Consider the following 17,157-nt stretch of genomic DNA (forward strand, 5'->3'; position numbering starts at 1 on the left):
TACCTCTGCGTCCCCTCCTGCATCCCTGGTGTCCTTCCTGGGCAGGGGGAGGCTGGGTGTGGGGTATGGGCGATGGGGGTGTCCCGTGGGACCCTGTCCCCATGCCACTCTTAGGGGCTGTTCTGAGTTTCCCTGCCCCGACCCCCCATGTACGCAGCACCCATGGGTGCTCGGCACGTCCCCGGGGCAGTGCTGCATTGGGCACTCGGCCCTTATCTCCCCCCCAGCAGCCTCTCCCCTCCCCTGAATGTGCCCTGGGAGGTGACAGGGACACCGGGACAGGCTCTGTTAAAATAAAACCTTTATTTGACTGGCTTGACACCGGGGTGTCGGTCTGTGATGGGTGCTGGTGCTGGAGCAGGGGTTGGGAAAGCCTTGACCCCATGGGCAGCATCGTGGCAGGGTCCCCTTGGGGATGACACGGTGGCAGGGTCCCCCTGGGGACCTCATGGTGATGGCACTGTCCTTGCAGCCCGTGGCAGGGCTGGGATTGAGCGGGGCTGGCAGCAGTGGTGGCGTGTGGGGGGTGCTGTCATCCTCCTCACCCCACTGGGGCTGTGGTGGGCTTTTGGTGGCCTGGCCACCCCCATCCTGGTTGTCACAGCATCCCCATGCCCTGGGGTCACAGCCAGGGAGGGGAGGAGCAGAGGCCAGCAGAGGGGGTGGCACTATGGGACATGGAGGGGGCTCCTCTATCCCTTTGGGGTCCCCCAACCAGCCCTGTCACCACGGGCAGGCGAGCGGTGCCCCCACACGAGGAGCAGGGTGTCTGTGGCGCAGGAGGGTGCCCACCCCATGGACACCCACGTTGTCCCTCCCGCTGGGGACCGCGGTGACCTCACAGGCTCCTGCAGCGGACGTGCACGAAGAGCGTGGCAGGGGACAGGGACGCCCCGTCCTTGGAGAGCAGGTGGATGTGGCGGTACCCTGGGGACAGACGGGGGCTGAGCAGGTGACGGGGTGGGGGACACACTGTCCCTGTCCCCAGGGCAGAGCAGGGTGGGCACCCACCTTCCCTCATGCTGGCCAGCGGCAGGGTGAACTGCCCCACGAAGTCGTTGCTGGAGGTGCTGTCGTAATCCTCCACCACGAAGCGCACCAGCGCCAGCTCCGGCGTCCCCAGCTGGAACCTCAGCGTCTCCTCCCAGCGCGGGTTGAAGCCTGCGGCACCGGCACGGGGGTGGCACGGCCACCACACCCCCCAGGGACACCCAACACCCCCAGGCATGGGGGTGACACGGCCACTGCATCCCCCAGGGACACCCAACACCCCTGGGCATGGGGGTGACACGGCCACCGCACCCCCCGGGGACACCCAACACCCCCTGGGCACGGGGTGACACGGCCACCGCACCCCCCGGGGACACCCAACACCCCCCGAGCACGGGGGTGGCACGGCCACCGCACCCCCCGGGGACACCCAACACCCCCGGGCATGGGGGTGACATGGCCACCGCACCCCCCGGGGACACCCAACACCCCCCGGGGACACCCAACACCCCCAGGCATGGGGGTGACATGGCCACCACACCCCCCGGGGACACCCAACACCCCCGGGCATGGGGACAGCACGGCCACTGCCTTGGGGTGTCCCTGGGGTATCCTTGGGGTGTCCCTGGGGATGTGGGTGCCCTGAGGTACCTTGGGGTGTCCCCAGTGATCTGGGTGCCTTGGGGTGTCCTTGGGGTGTCCTTGGGGTGTCCCTGGGGATGTGGGTACCTTGAGGTACCTTGGGGTGTCCCCAGTGATCTGGGTGTCTTGGGGTGTCCCTGGGGATGTGGGTGCCCTGAAGTACCTTGGGGTGTCCCCAGCGATCTGGGTGTCTTGGGGTGTCCTTGGGGTGTCCCCAGGGATCTGGGTGCCTTGGGGTGTCCTTGGGGTGTCCCTGGGGCCCGTGCTGGCCCGCTGGGCACTCACCATTGTTGAGCTTGTGGCGGGTCTGCTGCCTGCTGCAGTCACCCGGGACGCCGTGGATCTCCACCCGCACAAAGGGGTCCAGGATGGAGCTGCCCTTCTCCTTGTTCAGCTTGGGCAGCTGCTGCGCCGTGATCACCTGGGGACAGAGGGTGCTGGGGGACAGTGGCACGGGACCCCCCCCCCCAGGGTGGGAGAAGGGATGTGGGGGGGGGCTGTTGGGAGGAGGGAGGTGGTTGGTGGGAGATGGCTGATGGCAGCTGGGTCTGGGGACAGGGTTGGTGTCACCTGGGAGAAGGAACAGGGGTGGCATATGGCTGGGTGTGGGGTCAGGGTTGATGTCCACAGAAGGGACATGGGTGGCACTTGGCCAGGCTGGGGACACCCAGGAGTGGGGACATCGCTGGTACCCAGACAGGTGTGAGGAGATGGGGTCAGTGTCCCCAGGAGAAGAGAGGCTGGTGGCACCCAGGAGAAGGTGTGCGAGTGGCACCTGTCTGGATGTGGGGTTGATGTCACCCAGAAGGGACATGGGTGGCACCTGGCTGGGTGTGGGGTTGATGTCACCCAGAAGGGACATGGGTGGCACCTGTCTGGATGTGGGGTTGGTGGCACAAAGGATGCAGGTGGCACCTGGCCAGGCATGGGAATGTCATAGGTGTCACCCAACGGGGACGTGGGGCTGGGGGGAGCTGGGTGCCCTCACCCTGATGTGCAGCGCCAGGCGGCGGGACCCCTCTCTGGGGGGGCTGCGCAGGCAGGGGGGCTTCAGCACGTAACCACAGCACCCATTGCCCAGGAAGCGCCCCGTGTTCAGGTCCATCTCGTACCCCGGTGTCTGGAAGTTGAGAGCCACTGTGGGGACAGGGGGACGGGGTGTCAGGGTTGGGGATGGCTCCAGGGTGGGAGGTGCCAGGTCCTGGGGTGTCCCCCGGGGGGTCTCACCCAGCTGGCAGCCAGCGTTCCACATCTCCTGGGGGTTGTAGTTGGAGGAGTTCATCTTCAGCCCCAGGGGGTAGACACGGCTGAGCTGCCGGGCGTTGTACCGGACCAGCGCTGGGCCTGGGGGGGGGGGAACAGCTGAGCTGCTGCACCCATGGGTGCCTCAGGCCCCTCAAGTGCCTGGGGACATGGAGGGAACCCACCCAGATGGGTCACCCAGATCCTGAAACCAGACCCTGGGGTTCTGACCCCAGTCCTGGAACTTGACCTTGGATCCCAGACCCTGAGCCCAGATCCTGACCCTGGGTCTTCACCTTGACTTTGGAACCCAGATCCTGACCCTGGACCCCAGACCCTGACCCTGGGTCCTCACCTTGACTTCAGAACCCAGATCCTGACCCTGGACCCCAGATCCTGACCCTGGGTCCTCACCTTGACTTCAGAACCCAGATCCTGACCCTGACCCTGGACCCCAGACCCTGACCCTGGGTCCTCACCTTGACTTCAGAACCCAGATCCTGAACCTGACCCTGGGCCCTGACCTTGGACAATGACTCAGATCTTAATCCCAGCCCAGGATCCTGACCCCAAACCCCAGACTTTGACCCCCAGACATCACACCTCCATCCCTTCACCCTGACCTTGATCTTAATCCCACTCCTATACCCCAGACCTGACCCTGGACCCAGATGCCACATCCCAACCCCTGACCCCAACCCCCGATCCCACCTGTGACCTTCCCCCTGACCCCCACACCCCAATACCAGGCTGGTCCCACCAGACCAGAGCAGTCTAGTTAAGAGCAGCACGTCCCCAGCCACCACCCATGGAGCCACCCCAGTGACAGACCCCATCCTGCATCCCAGCGAGGTCAGGAGCACGGAGCCACCCTGTCCCCATCCCCACCCTGCTGCCCTCACCCGCCTCCTTGATGAGCTTCCGAGCCTTCCTCTCGCTGAAGGAGGACACCTCACAGGGCTGGGGGTGGCGTAGGGCGTGGGCCAGCCCGGGGAAGGGGACAGCCTGGCAGTACACCACCACGGCCGACAGCTCCGGGGCCACCTGGGATGCATCCTTGGCCTGTGGGAGCCACCCCTGTGTTAGGGCCACCTTGGCTCTGGTGGGCAACCCACTTGCCTGTGGGTCTAGAGACACCCCTACCCTGCTAGTGCTGAGACCCCCAAGGTGATGGAGACCCCCCAAGGTGATGGAGACCCCCCCAAGGTGATGCAGACCCCCCCCCCCCCCAAGGTGATGGAGAACCTGAGGCACTGGAGATGATGAGGCATTAGAGAACCCGAGGTGATTGAGACCCTAGATTGAGGGACAACTCAACATGATGGAGAACTTGAGGTGGTAGAGACCTGAAGGTGATGGAGACCCTGAAGTGATGGAGAACTCAGGCAATGGAGGACACACAACCCCCCCCCCCCCCCCCATCCGAGGTAGTGGAGACCCTGAGGGGTCGCTCAGAAGGTGATGGAGACCCCAAAGGGATGAAGACCCAAGGTCATGGAGTTCCCAAGGCAACAAGACCCTCGAGGTGATGGAGACTCTGTCAGTGGACCACCCAGCCCAACAGAGGAAGAGGAGGGCAGAGCCAGGGAGGCCCCAAGCTCAGTTCTCTCTGCCAGGCAGTGACAGCCACTTGCCATCCCCACGGTCCCCATCCCCTCAGCCCACCCAGCTCCACCACACACCCACCTGCAGAGGTTTGATCTCCTGTGGTGGCGGCAGTGGCTGGAAGAGGAGAGAGCAGGGCAGTGCCAGGGAACACTGGCAGTGCTGTCCTGGGGTCCCAGGGCAGTGCCAGGGAACACTGGCAGTGCTGTCCTGGGGTCCCAGGGCTGTGCCAGGGAACACTGGCAGTGCTGTCCTGGGGTCCCAGGGCAGTGCCAGGGAACACTGGCAGTGCTGTCCTGGGGTCCCAGGGCTGTGCCAGGGAACACTGGCAGTGCTGTCCTGGGGTCCCAGGGCAGTGCCAGGGAACACTGGCAGTGCTGTCCTGGGGTCCCAGCACTGCTGGGTGGGTGGTCCTGATGGTCCTGTGGCACTGCTTGGGGTGCTGTGGCCCTCCAGAACCACCAAGGACATCATGGGCCTCTAGCACCACCAGGATGCTTTGGCCAGTACCATGGGAGAAGAGCCCCTTACCTGCCAGCTGCTTCTCTCCTGCAGCTTCTCCTCTTCCTCCTGCTCCTCTTCCTCCTCCTCCTCCTCAGGGTGCAGGAGGCAGGTGACACGGTGAGGCTCGTGCCATGGCTCAGGCAGCTTCTTGCCCTTCACCAGGACCTTCCCCTTCAGCTGCTGCAGGAGGAAGGGCCGAGCTCAGGGCTGGGAGGGGACATGGGGACACCGTGGTGGGTGGGTGGGCGGGCGGGTGGCCTTACCTCTGGGGATGGGAGGTCGTGGGGGTCCTGCCCCTTCAGCGGCTGCGTCAGCAGCATGTCCCCCAGGATGGCCTTCATGTGCTGGGCCATGGTGGCCTGCTGCTCCAGCCCACAGTGGTTCTCCAGGGACAGGATGACCGGGTAGGGGGATTTCTGGAGATGGGAAGCACTCAGCACCCAGCACCCTGCTCAGCACCCAGCACCCCCGTGCCACCAGCACCCAGCTCACCTTGAAGGCGTAGTCGCGGATGCTCTCGATGACGTCACGGAAGAGGATTTTGGAGGTGAGTGTGTGGCCGTGGTAGACAACAGGTTCCCCATCAGAGCCCTCCCAGCAGTCCAGCTCCACGCAGCGGCACCCCGCCATCAGCGCCCTGGCACCGCACCGCCACCGGATGAGTCCCCGCGCGGCCCCCGTCACCCCCAGACCAGGGGACCACCCAACCAGGGGCACCCACCTGACATAGGCTTCGGTGCTGCTGGTGCCCCCAACCTGGTGGTGGGTCAGGTAGGTGTTGTGGGAGGAGGAGATGAAGTAGTGGCACAGGGGCTGGCTCATGTCCTGGTGCACCTTGGTGTGCTCCTGGTTGAGGATGTCACCGGCGGCTGACAGGAGGTACATCATGAAGCCGTCCAGCATCATCAGGTCCTCCTGCCTGGCTGTGGGACACAGTGGTGGGGTGTTGCAGGGGGGCTGGCATGCTGCTGGCAGTGTGGCACCTTGGGGACCGTCCCCACTTGGATGTCCCCTGGTCTCGTACTGCTGTGTGCACCCCAGACCTGGCGTGGTGGCACCCGAGGGATGTGGAGGTCCCCTTGGTGTCCCATCTCCACCCTGATGTCCCTCATCCTGCTAGTGCCACATCTACCCTAGGGTCCTACCGTGACACCCAGGAGACATGGATGTCCTTTGTCCCCACTGTGGTATCCTCTGTCCTCTTAGCTCTGTGTTCACCCTGGACCTCCCATGGTGAGACCCAAGGGATACAGAGATCCCCCAACAGTGTCACATCCATGCTCAGGCGGTCACCTCACCACCCAGGGGACACAGAGGTCCACCCCTGCCCATCCCCACCTTCACACCCCCTGTCCTCACAGCGCCACGTCCCCAGGGACCAGCAAGGCCACATCTTGGTGGCACCTTCCCTAGTGCCACCCGGGGAGGGGACACAGGGACAGTGACCCCAGCCTCGGTGGACTCCATACAAGCCTGGGGAGGGGTGACACCACCAAGCAGAGCCTCATCCCCAAGCCATCCATGACCCCCCTTGGCTCTGGCAGCACCCACCCACCCTCCCTGGGCCCTACCCTTCTCGTTGAGCTCGTAGGAGCGGATGATGGCGCGGGCCTGGCGCAGGCTGGCGTCCTCGCCCTGGTCCCGCAGGAAGTCCTGCAGCTCCTCAGCTGACAGGACCTGGTCCTCACCCGAGTAACACCCGAAAAGCTCCTCCAGCTCCGGCCGCCGCAGCAGCCGCCGGCAGAACTCCTCCAGCTCCCGTCCCTCCAGCCGCTCGTCACCGGAGCGGTCACAGTCCTGATGGGACAAGCAGCCCAAGCTTGGGGACCGTCCCCTACCCCTGGGGAGGGGGTATGGCCAACCCCCCTGCCTTGTCCTGCCTGTCCCATGGGGTTGGCAGTGTGTGTGTGAGGAGTTTGGGGGCTCAGAGATGAGTTGTGTCTAGGAGGTGGTGAGGGGATGTCCCCTTTGTCCCTCCTCCCACCCTACAGGCTGGGATGGAGCAGAGCAGAGCGCCGTGCCTCAGTTTCCCCAGGTGGAAAGTGACCTTGGGAGATGCCCATAGGGCAGCACCCTATGGGGGGGGGGGGGATAAATGCCACACTTTGGGGACCCACAGAGCAGTGGGGTGGGAAGGAGGGGGAAGATCACCCAGCCGTCAGTGGTGGACCCACTGGTGATGGTGGGTGTGTTTGGGTGTGATGAATTTGACAGTTCTCAGCGCTTGGGAAGGCAGAGAATCATAGAATCAATCATAGAATGGGCTGGGTTGGAAGGGACCCCAAGGATCACAGAGCTCCAACCCCCCTGCCACAGGCAGGGCCACCAACCTCCAGGTCTGGAGCTACACAAGGCTGCCCAGGGCCCCATCCAACCCAGCCTTGAACACCTCCAGAGGAGGAGCCTCTGGTGACAGCAGCAGGGGACAGCGGGCGATGGAGCACGGGACGGGTACCTTGAAGAGCTTGTAGGCGTAGACATCATCCATGTCGATGTTGATCATCCTCAGCATGCTCTTCACCTCCCGGAAGGACATCTTGTTGTCCTTATTCCTGTCCGCTCGCTGCAGGACACCGTGGATCCAGCTACGCCGGGGTAAGGAAATCACCCAGCATCACCCCCCCCACGGCCATCCCCACCCTGTCCCCAAAGTCCCCCCCCCCCAAGAGCTCCATCAAAGGATATTGGTCAAGCTTCTCTGTCTGACTCATGGCTTGCAGCCGCCCCATCAGCTTGGTGAGGCCCCGCACCCAGTGCCGGGCGTCCTCCTCGCCGCGGGCGGCCAGGTCCAGGTTCTTGCGCTTGCCCTTGAAGACCAGGGTGAAGCAGTGGGGCTCGGGGAAGGCGGCCCCGTACTTGCGCAGCCCCTCCGACTGGTGTCCCTCGCGCACCCCCTCGATGTGCATCACCAGGACTGCAGGGACAGCAAGGCGGTGGGGTCACCCCAGGGGGTTTGGGGATGGTCCATCAGCTGGTTGATGGGGTCACCCCAGGGGGTTTGGGGATGGTCCATCAGCTGGTTGATGGGGTCACCCCAGGGGATTTGGGGATGTTCCCTTGACTGGTTGGTGGGATCACCCCAGGGGGGTTGGGGATGGTCCCTTGGCTGGTTGATGGGGTCACCCCAGGGGGTTTGGGGTGGTCTCTTGGCTGGTTGATGGGGTCACCCCAGGGGGTTTGGGGATGGTCCATCAGCTGGTTGGTGGGATCACCCCAGGGGGCTTGGGTATGGTCCCTCAGCTGGTTGGTGGGGTCACCCCAGGGGGTTCGGGGATGGTCCATCGGCTGGTTGATGGGGTCACCCCAGGGGGCTTGGGGATGGTCCCTCAGCTGGTTGATGGGGTCACCCCAGGGTGTTCGGGGATAGTCCATCGGCTGGTTGATAGGGTCACCCCAGGGGGTTTGGGGTGGTCCCTCAGCTGGTTGATGGGGTCACCCCAGGGGGTTCGGGGATGGTCCATCGGCTGGTTGATGGGGTCACCCCAGGGGGTTTGGGGTGGTCCCTTGACTGGTTGATGGGGTCACCCCAGGGGGTTTGGGGTGGTGCCTTGGCTGGTTGGTGGGGTTACTCCAGGGATTTGGGATGGTCCCTCATTGTTTCCGCCCCACCCACAACTGTCATGCTGCTGCTGGACACCCCACGTGTCCTCAGGGGCACCCCAGGGACCAGGGCACGACTGCTGTCGATGCTGCAGCTGGGCTTAACCACTAATCCCAGGCGAGACAGGAGCTGTGGCCACTGTCCCCGCGGGGATGGGGACAGGGACAGGATGGAGCTGTCTTGCTGCGGTGCCAACCCCGGGCACCCATCCCAGATGAGAGGCTGGAAAGAGACAGGTGACGACAGGGAGCAGGGACAGGGTCTGGCCGGGGTGGAGATGGGACCTGGTGTGGGTCCCAGGGGGACAGGGAAGGGCGCGGGCTCTGGGGGCTCAGCCTGGGTGGCACTGGATTCACTGGGATGCACCGAGTGCACTGGGAAGCACTGGAAGGCACTGGGAGATGCTGGGTGCAGTGTGTTGGGGTCTGGGTCCTGGGTGGGGGTTGTGTTCTGGGAGATGTGGGGGCCAACATCTCAGGGCAGAATCTTGGTCCCAGGCTGGGAGTGCAGGTCCAGAATTGGGGTCTGAGTGCTGGGTGGGGGGTCAAGGTCTCAGGTTCTGGGCTAGGTCCTGTCTTGGGATTTGGGTCCCAGGGTGGGGGGCAAGATCCCCACAGGTAGGTCTGGGCGCTGCCCAGGTCCCAACCCCTCCCTGCAGCGTGTGGCCTTGGGGTCCCACCGAGTCCCCAGGGGACACTCACAGCTGTGCTGGGGGCGAGTGCCCCTGAAGCCCCCCTCGAAGCAGACGGTCGCCCCATCCTCCTGCAGACGGAAGAGCCGCTCCCTGGGGCCCCCCCGGGACTTGATCTTCCGGAGCAGGGACCCCCGCAGCATGCGCTGGACGTCCTCATCCTCCGTCAGCCCTGCGGGGGACCAGCCTGTGGGCACCTGCACCGCTACTGGGGGCACTGGGGGGGCTCTGGGACCTGCCGGAGGCTCTGGGGGTATACTGGGGGCCTTGGGTAGGAATGGGGGCTCAGTGTGGGTGTGGATGTACATCTGCATGTCACACCCCCACGTGTCTGACTGGGGTGGCGTGGGACAGACTGGGCAGGTGGGATAAGGCATTGGGATGTGATTGATGGGATGGGATGTGATGGGGATGGGGTTGGAATGGGATGAGGTGGGATGGGGATGGGATGGGATGGGATGGGATGGGATGGGATGGGATGGGATGGGATGGGATGGGATGGGATGGGGATGGGGATGGGGTTGGTGTTGGACATCTATGACATGATGTGACATTACAGACAGGATGGGACCGGACAAGATGGGACAGGACAGGGTGGGGCAGACAGGATGGGAGGGGACAGAGTTGGGCAGGACAAACATGATGGGACAGGACTGGATGGGATGGCACTGGGTAGGAGGTCATGGGATGGGACGGGACAGGACAGGGCAGATGGGATGTGAGTGGGCAGATGGGACGGGACACACAGCTGGGACGGGATGGGACGGGACAGGGCAGACAGGAGACGACAGAGAAGTCCCCACCAAAGCCCCCCTTAGACCCCCCACAGCTGGCAGGGGGGGATGGGGAGCACGGCGGCGGCTGCTGCTCGGGCTGAATCCCAGCACAGCCGCCCAGATCCTGCGTGGGGAGCGCCAGGACAGCCGCGGTCCGGCTGGGAACGATGCCGGGGTGGCCCCAGGGGACACACAGGCCCACGCCTGGGCTCACTGCAGGGCCAGGGCTTTTCCGTCTATTCTCCGTGGCCGAGTAATTTCCTCCCTGTTTTGTTCTGGGCACCAGGCGGCCCCAGTACCCCCAGTGCCGGGATCCCATCACCCCCAGCGCCCGGATCCCAGCACCCCCAGCGCCCGGGTCCCAGCACCCCCAGCACCCCGGTCCCAGCACCCCCAGCGCCCGGGTCCCAGCACCCCCAGCACCCGGATCCCAGCACCCCCAGCGCCCGGGTCCCAGGACCCCCAGTGCCCAGGTCCCAGCACCCCCAGTGCCCGGGTCCCAGCACCCCCAGTGCCCAGGTCCCAGCACCCCCAGCGCCCGGCTCCCAGCACCCCCAGCACCCGGCTCCCAGCACCCCCAGCACCCGGGTCCCCGCTCCAGCCGGAGCCGCTGCTCCTGGGCTGGGAAACAGCAGGGTTGGAGCCAGGCCAGGACATCCCAAACCAGTCCTGGCCCTGGGGACCTGGCTGCCAGCTGCCACCACCTCCTACGCAGTCGCGCTGTCCCCATGGCGTGGGACTGAGGGCGCCCTTGGAGGGTGGGTACGGACACACGGACACACGGACACACGGACACACGGATGCACAAGTATATACGGGCTCACAGACGTACAGACACATGGACACAGGGACATGGGTGCACAGGTGGACACACAGACTGCCAGACACACGGACACACAAGGGTATGGATGCATGGACACACGGGTGCAGGGACACACGGATGCCCAGCCGTACGGACACACTGACACATGGACAGACGGATGCACGGATTTACAGGGGCAGTGATGTAGGGACACACGGATGCACTGACGCAAGGACACACAGACACGGATGCACGGACACGTGGGCATACAGGTGGATGGACATACAGATCCTTGGACACACGGACACATGGGGTCACAGGTGCACAAGGGTGCGAACACGTGGACACAGGGATGTGGTACACAGACACAGGGATATATGGATGCAGGGATGTAGGGGGACACAGCTGCAGGGACAGATGGATGCACGGACATGCAGACACAGGGATGCGTGGATGCACAAGGATATGGGTTGCACAGACCCGTGGATGCACAGACACACGGACACACAGACACTCAGCAGACACACGGCTGCAGCTCCTGGCACACAGCTTGTGCCCAAAGCCACGCGTGGGCCAGCGCAGCAGTGGGAGCAAAGCCCTTTCCCTGTGGCACAGGGCCAGCTCCTGCCCTGCCCACTGCACCCACGCAGGATCAGGCCCAGCCGGCACACCTTGACCTTCCCAAGCACCCAGTTCTCCTGCCCACACCCCCACGGGCAGCTCTGCTGTGAGGTGAGAGGGGCCCTGAGCTGGCAGTGCTGCTGTCATCTGGGGAAACTGAGGCAGGGTGCTAGGTGAAGGTCCCAGCGAGCTGAAGCTGAGCCTTGGGGACAGTAAACACCCCGAGAGGGAGGACTCCTGTCACCCGTGGTGTGGCCAAACCTCAACCCTGCCGCCCCCTGACATCTGTGGGGCAGCTATTCTGGGGTTACCTTGGGGAAGCCTCCCAACCACAGGGACCCTTCCCTTCTGCAGGGGACTCCATCCACCTCAGGGACCCTCCCTGCCTCGGGGACCCTCCTGGCCATGGGACCCCTCCCCATGGTGAGGACCTCACCCAACCATGGGCACCACGTCCCGCATGGGGACCCTGGCTCTCTTGGGGACCCCTCCCAGACACGGGGATCCATCCCTGCCATGAGGGTCCCCATCCACTCTGGGGACCCTCCCAACTACAGAGACCCCTCCCAGCACTCCCACTGGCACAGCCCCCCCCCAGTTTCTGCCCAGTGCCCCCCTGCCCGCCCCACCGGGTGCCCCGTTTTACCCCGTCCCTCCCCCATCCCTGCTCCTCCCATCCCGGCGGAACAGTCCCGGGTCTCACCCATTTTCTTCAGGGCTCTGCCGGGCCGGCGGGGGCCACCGGAGCCGCCCGACGGGGAGCGGGGCTGCTCGGCGGCGGGACGAGCCTTCCTCCCGCAGATCATCGCGCGGGGCCGGTGCCCCGGTACCCCCGGAACTGCCCGTGTCTCCGATGCTCCCGTTGTCGGCGGTGCCCCTCCGGTGCCCCCGGCCGGTGCAGCCGGGCTGGGCGGTGGCGGAGGACGGGGTTGGGGTTGGGCGGCCCCGCCGGGACCGGGGCCGGGCACGGGGAGGTACCGGGAGGAGCCACATTTCAGCTCCGGCGGTGTTAACCGTTTGTGCCGGCCGGCCCGGGCCGTGGCTGCCGGTGGAGGGGCTCCCCCGGGTGGGGTCCGCACCGGGGATGGGTCTGCACCGGGTCCGGTCTGCACCGGGGATGGGTCTGCACATCGGGATGTACATGCACGGGGATGTATATGCACCGGGAACCGGCTGCCCCGGAACAGACCAGCGTCCCAGGGGTCTGTCTGCACTCGGGACCTGCCCAGGGGACACCCTGATCTCTGCTGGGGGACCTTGCTCTGCCCGGGGGGCACAGCTGCCTACTGCCTGTGCCACTCCAACACCGCCCGTGGGCACCCAGGGACCCCCCCTCTGCCAGCCTGGGGATGGCAGGGACCCCTGGAGCCCCTGCTGCCATCACAGCAGGGGACAGCAGGGACCAGTGGGACCCCACCTCTGCCAGCCTGAGGACAACAGGGACCCTCGGGACCCCTGCTGCCATCATAGAATCATAGAATCATAGAATGGGCTGGGTTGGGAGGGACCCCAAGGATCACAGAGCTCCAACCCCCCTGCCACAGGCAGGGACACCAACCTCCAGGCCTGGAGCTACATGAGGTTGCCCCAGGGCCCCAGCCAACCTGGCCTTGAACACCCCCAGGGACGGGGCACCCACCACCTCTCTGGGCAGCCTGTTCCAGCCCCTCACCTCTCTTTCTGTAAAAATCTTCCCCCTAATATCTAATCTAAACCTTCCCACCTTCCATCATGGCAGGGGACCTGGTCCTGCTGTGCCAGCTCTGTCCCCACCCTGGGGACAAGGTGGCACTGGGGCTGAGGGGCCACAGGACCCCCAGATAACATTCCCCACTGGTGGGACAGTGGCAGGATCCAGCAGCAAGGAGGAGGGAAGGTGCCCAGGCAGTGAGCAGGCCTGTGCATGGGTGTGCATGTGTGTGCAGCCGTGTGCACATCCACACGTGTGTGCAGAGGCACATGCACATCTGTGGACACACACACACACACACACACCTGCCTGTGCGTGACAGCACACACACACGTGTCCACCTGTGTTTGCAGACACACATACATGTGTGCAGAGGGGACACGTGGCCGCACAGCTCCATGTGTACGTCTGTACCCTCACACACGCCTGTGTGAGCACAAATTCACCCCAAACCCCTGCAATTTCACATCCCCCCCCCTCCTTTCCCACAGAAGGGGAAGACCCTCAGCCCCCCACCCTGGGATCTCCATCCCTGGAGCCTGGCCAAGGGTGCTGAGAGACGGAGCAGAGGCAGAGCCAGGCTTTGATTTCAGGCCCGTAGCTAGGCCTGGGGCTCCGGCCTTGCAACAAAACCACTGCTTGTGTTGCTCAGTGCTGCTTCTTGCAAAGATCTGCCGTGGCCAGGGACACACAGGGGCCTGCCCAGGCCGTGGGGACCAGGAGCTGCAAAACAGGGAGAGGAAACCCTGACCGCAGGCGGTGACTTCCCCCCCCGGGGCCGTGGCGGCACTGCCAACGGCTGTGAGACCCAGCACTGGGAGGGGTGTCAGGGTGGCTGGGGCCCACATCTGGGCACACTGCAGCAACAGCTGGGACCGTGTGACAACATCTGGGCACCCTGCATGACACCCAAGCACCCTGGGTGATACTGGAGTGTCCTGGGGCAACATCTGGACACTCTGGGTGGTAGCTGAGTACTCTGGGGCAAGATCTGGGCACTCCAGGTGATACTTGAGCATTCTAGAGCAACATCTGGGCACTGCAGTTCAAGTCCTGGGTGACCCAAAAAAACATCTGGATATCTGGTACCACATCTGGGCAGCCCCTTGGCTTCCTTTGGCGAGGGGGGGGTACAGCCATTCCTCAATTCTTTGGGGACATGGGGACTTTTCACCACCCCAGGGCAACATCTGGCTTGAGGCTTTTCCCACTCCAAGCACTGAAAAAAAAACCCCAGAAACCCTTCATAAAAGCAGCCACAGCCCCCCAAAAGCAGCCACATCCCCCCCAGCCTCTCCCCCCAAATGCACCTGCAACCCTAAAACTGAGCGCTGCCCCAGCTCCACGCCGATTCCCTTCCCTCCCATGGGAATTGCACTGCCAGGAATTCAGCAGCCGACTCACTGAGCCGATGAAGAGAGCGGGATAAACACCTCTAAGCTGTGAAATCCACGGCACGAAACCAACCAACCACCCAACCACCCACCGTCTCCTGGTCGCCATTCCCCCTCTCCCGCGGCGTCGCTGTTTCCTACCGCCCGCAAGCGGGTTGGAAGGAGCCCCACAGAAAACACAGCGAGTCGCATTCCCGGCCGCTTATAGCACACAGCACGTGTCCCTGTGAATCACTGCTCGGGAGTCAGGGGTTGGATTTTGCAGTGAGTCAGAGCCAGCCAGGCCCCACCACACCACCAACCACCACCAACCACCACCACCCCCCTCCCAGAGCAGAAATCCTGAGTCAGAGCTCGGAAATGGCTGGAGGTTCATCGAGCTCTGCTGCCTGCTGCCTTTTTAGAGGGAATTTTTTTGCCAAGGGGACATGGGATGGGAATTAAGAGGGATTGGGATTTGGTTAGATCTGGGATTTGGAGGTTGGATGAAGGGAAATTCCCTAAAATGTAGGAAAAGTGGAGTGTGGAGTGATGATGAAGTGTGGCATAGGGCTGGGGAAAGCTGCTGTGCATCCCTCTCCCAGCACCCAGCCCTGGGCAAGGGATGGATCCAGGCACTTCCTTGGGACTCCTGTAACATCCCACATCCCCAGCACACCTTGTACCTCAGGGTCACCCATGTCCCTATGTCACCCGTGTCCCCACAGCGCCCTGCCTTCATGGGAAGGCCTTGGAGCAGAGGGGGAAGGAGCTTCACCTCGGGGTCCCAAAATCCTGCCTTTGCTGACCACCATAATTAATAAATCTCGCTAATAATTACAGTAATCAACTACTCTGATAGACCCAGCTGTCCCCTGCCCTGTGCGATGTCCCAGTGCCCGGGCACATGGTCGCAGTGCAATACCCCAGTTCCCCAGTGCGCTGTCCCAGTGCGCTGTCCCGGTGTGTTGCTCTGGTACCCGGGAGTGCTGCTCCTGTGCCCTGTCCCGGTGCCCTGGGTCGGTATCCCAATGTCCCATCTCGGTGTCCTGGTGACCTGTCCCGGTGCCCCGTCCTGGTGCCCAGGCTCAGTGTCCCAGTGCCTGGGCTCAGTATCCCAGTGGCTGGTGCCAATGCCTGGTGCTGGTGCCCAGGCTCAGTGTCCCAGTGTCTGGGCTCGCTGTCCCAGCACCAGTGCCCTGTCCCAGTGCCCTGTCTTGGTGCCCAGTCTCGCTGTCCCAGTGCCCAGTCCTGGTGCCCAGGGTCAGTGTCCCGGTGCCCAGGCTCATTGGCCCAGTGTCTGGGCTCCCTGTGCTGGTTCCCAGTCCCAGTTCGCAGGCTCAGTATCCTGGTGCCCAGTCCCGGTGCCCTGTCCTGGTTCCCAGGCTCAGTATCCCGGTGCCCAGGCTCAGTGCCCCGGTGCCCAGGCTCAGTGTCCCGGTGCCCATTCCCGGTGCCCAGCCTCAGTGTCCCGGTGCCCAGGCTCAGTATCCCAGTGCCTGGTGCCAATGCCTGGTGCTGGTGCCCAGGCTCAGTGTCCCAGTGCCTGGGCTCACTGTCCCAGTGTCTGGGCTCAGTGTCCCAGTGTCTGGGCTCGCTGTCCCAGCACCAGTGCCCTGTCCCAGTGCCCTGTCTTGGTGCCCAGTCTCGCTGTCTCAGTGCCCAGTCCTGGTGCTCAGGGTCAGTGTCCCGGTGCCCAGGCTCACTGTCCCAGTGTCTGGGCTCCCTGTGCTGGTTCCCAGTCCCAGTTCGCAGGCTCAGTATCCCGGTGCCCAGTCCCGGTGCCCTGTCCCGGTTCCCAGGCTCAGTATCCCGGTGCCCAGGCTCAGTGCCCCGGTGCCCATGCTCAGTATCCCGGTGCCCATTCCCAGTGCCCAGGCTCAGTGTCCCGGTGCCCATTCCTGGTGCCCAGCCTCAGTGTCCCAGTGCCCGGTCCCGGTGCCCAGGCTCAGTGTCCCGGTGCCCATTCCCGGTGCCCATCCTCAGTGTCCCAGTGCCCAGGCTCAGTGTCCCGGCGCCCATTCCCGGTGCCCAGCCTCAGTGTCCCGGTGCCCAGTCCCGGTGCCCATTCCCGGTGCCCCGGCTCAGTGCCCCGGTGCCCATTCCCGGTGCCTATTCCCGGTGCCCAGGCTCAGTGTCCCGGTGCCCATTCCCGGCGCCCAGGTTCAGTGTCCCGGTGCCCGGTCCCGGTGCCCGGTCCCGGTGCCCATTCCCGGTGCCCAGGCTCAGTATCCTGGTGCCCATTCCCGGTGCCCAGTCCCAGTGCCCAGTCCCGGTGCCCAGCCTCAGTGTCCTGGTGCCCATTCCCGGTGCCCATTCCCGGTGCCCAAGCTCAGTGTCCTGGTGCTCGGTCCCGGTGCCCATTCCCAGTGCCCAGGCTCAGTATCCCGGTGCCTATTCCCGGTGCCCGGTCCCGGTGCCCAGGCTCAGTGTCCCGGTGCCCATTCCCGGTGCCCATTCCCAGTGCCCCGGCTCAGTGTCCCGGTGCCCATTCCCGGTACCCGGTCCCGGTGCCCCGGCTCAGTGTCCCGGTGCCCGGTCCCGGTGCCTGGTCCCGGTGCCCATTCCCGGTGCCCGGTCCCGGTGCCCATTCCCGGTGCCCCGGCTCAGTGTCCCGGTG

The 17,157-nt window shown here is 64.5% G+C and overlaps 1 protein-coding gene across 1 annotated transcript; it reads right to left on the reverse strand.

Annotated features, from left to right (window-relative positions):
• Positions 1-284: 284 nt before the first annotated feature.
• Positions 285-12,280, reverse strand: PLCD3 (phospholipase C delta 3; the record flags this gene model as incomplete). Its single annotated transcript, XM_084275550.1, has 15 exons — positions 285-927; positions 1,012-1,161; positions 1,918-2,053; positions 2,621-2,769; positions 2,860-2,976; positions 3,777-3,936; positions 5,011-5,163; positions 5,247-5,399; positions 5,476-5,620; positions 5,705-5,906; positions 6,555-6,780; positions 7,439-7,568; positions 7,669-7,897; positions 9,286-9,447; positions 12,178-12,280. 15 exons carry the CDS (start codon positions 12,278-12,280, stop codon positions 839-841), a joined length of 2,304 nt encoding a protein of 767 aa, XP_084131676.1. The 3' UTR covers positions 285-838.
• Positions 12,281-17,157: the final 4,877 nt, after the last annotated feature.

This window comes from Gallinula chloropus (genome assembly GCF_964237585.1).
Source record: "Gallinula chloropus genome assembly, chromosome: 26".
NCBI lineage: Eukaryota > Metazoa > Chordata > Aves > Gruiformes > Rallidae > Gallinula > Gallinula chloropus.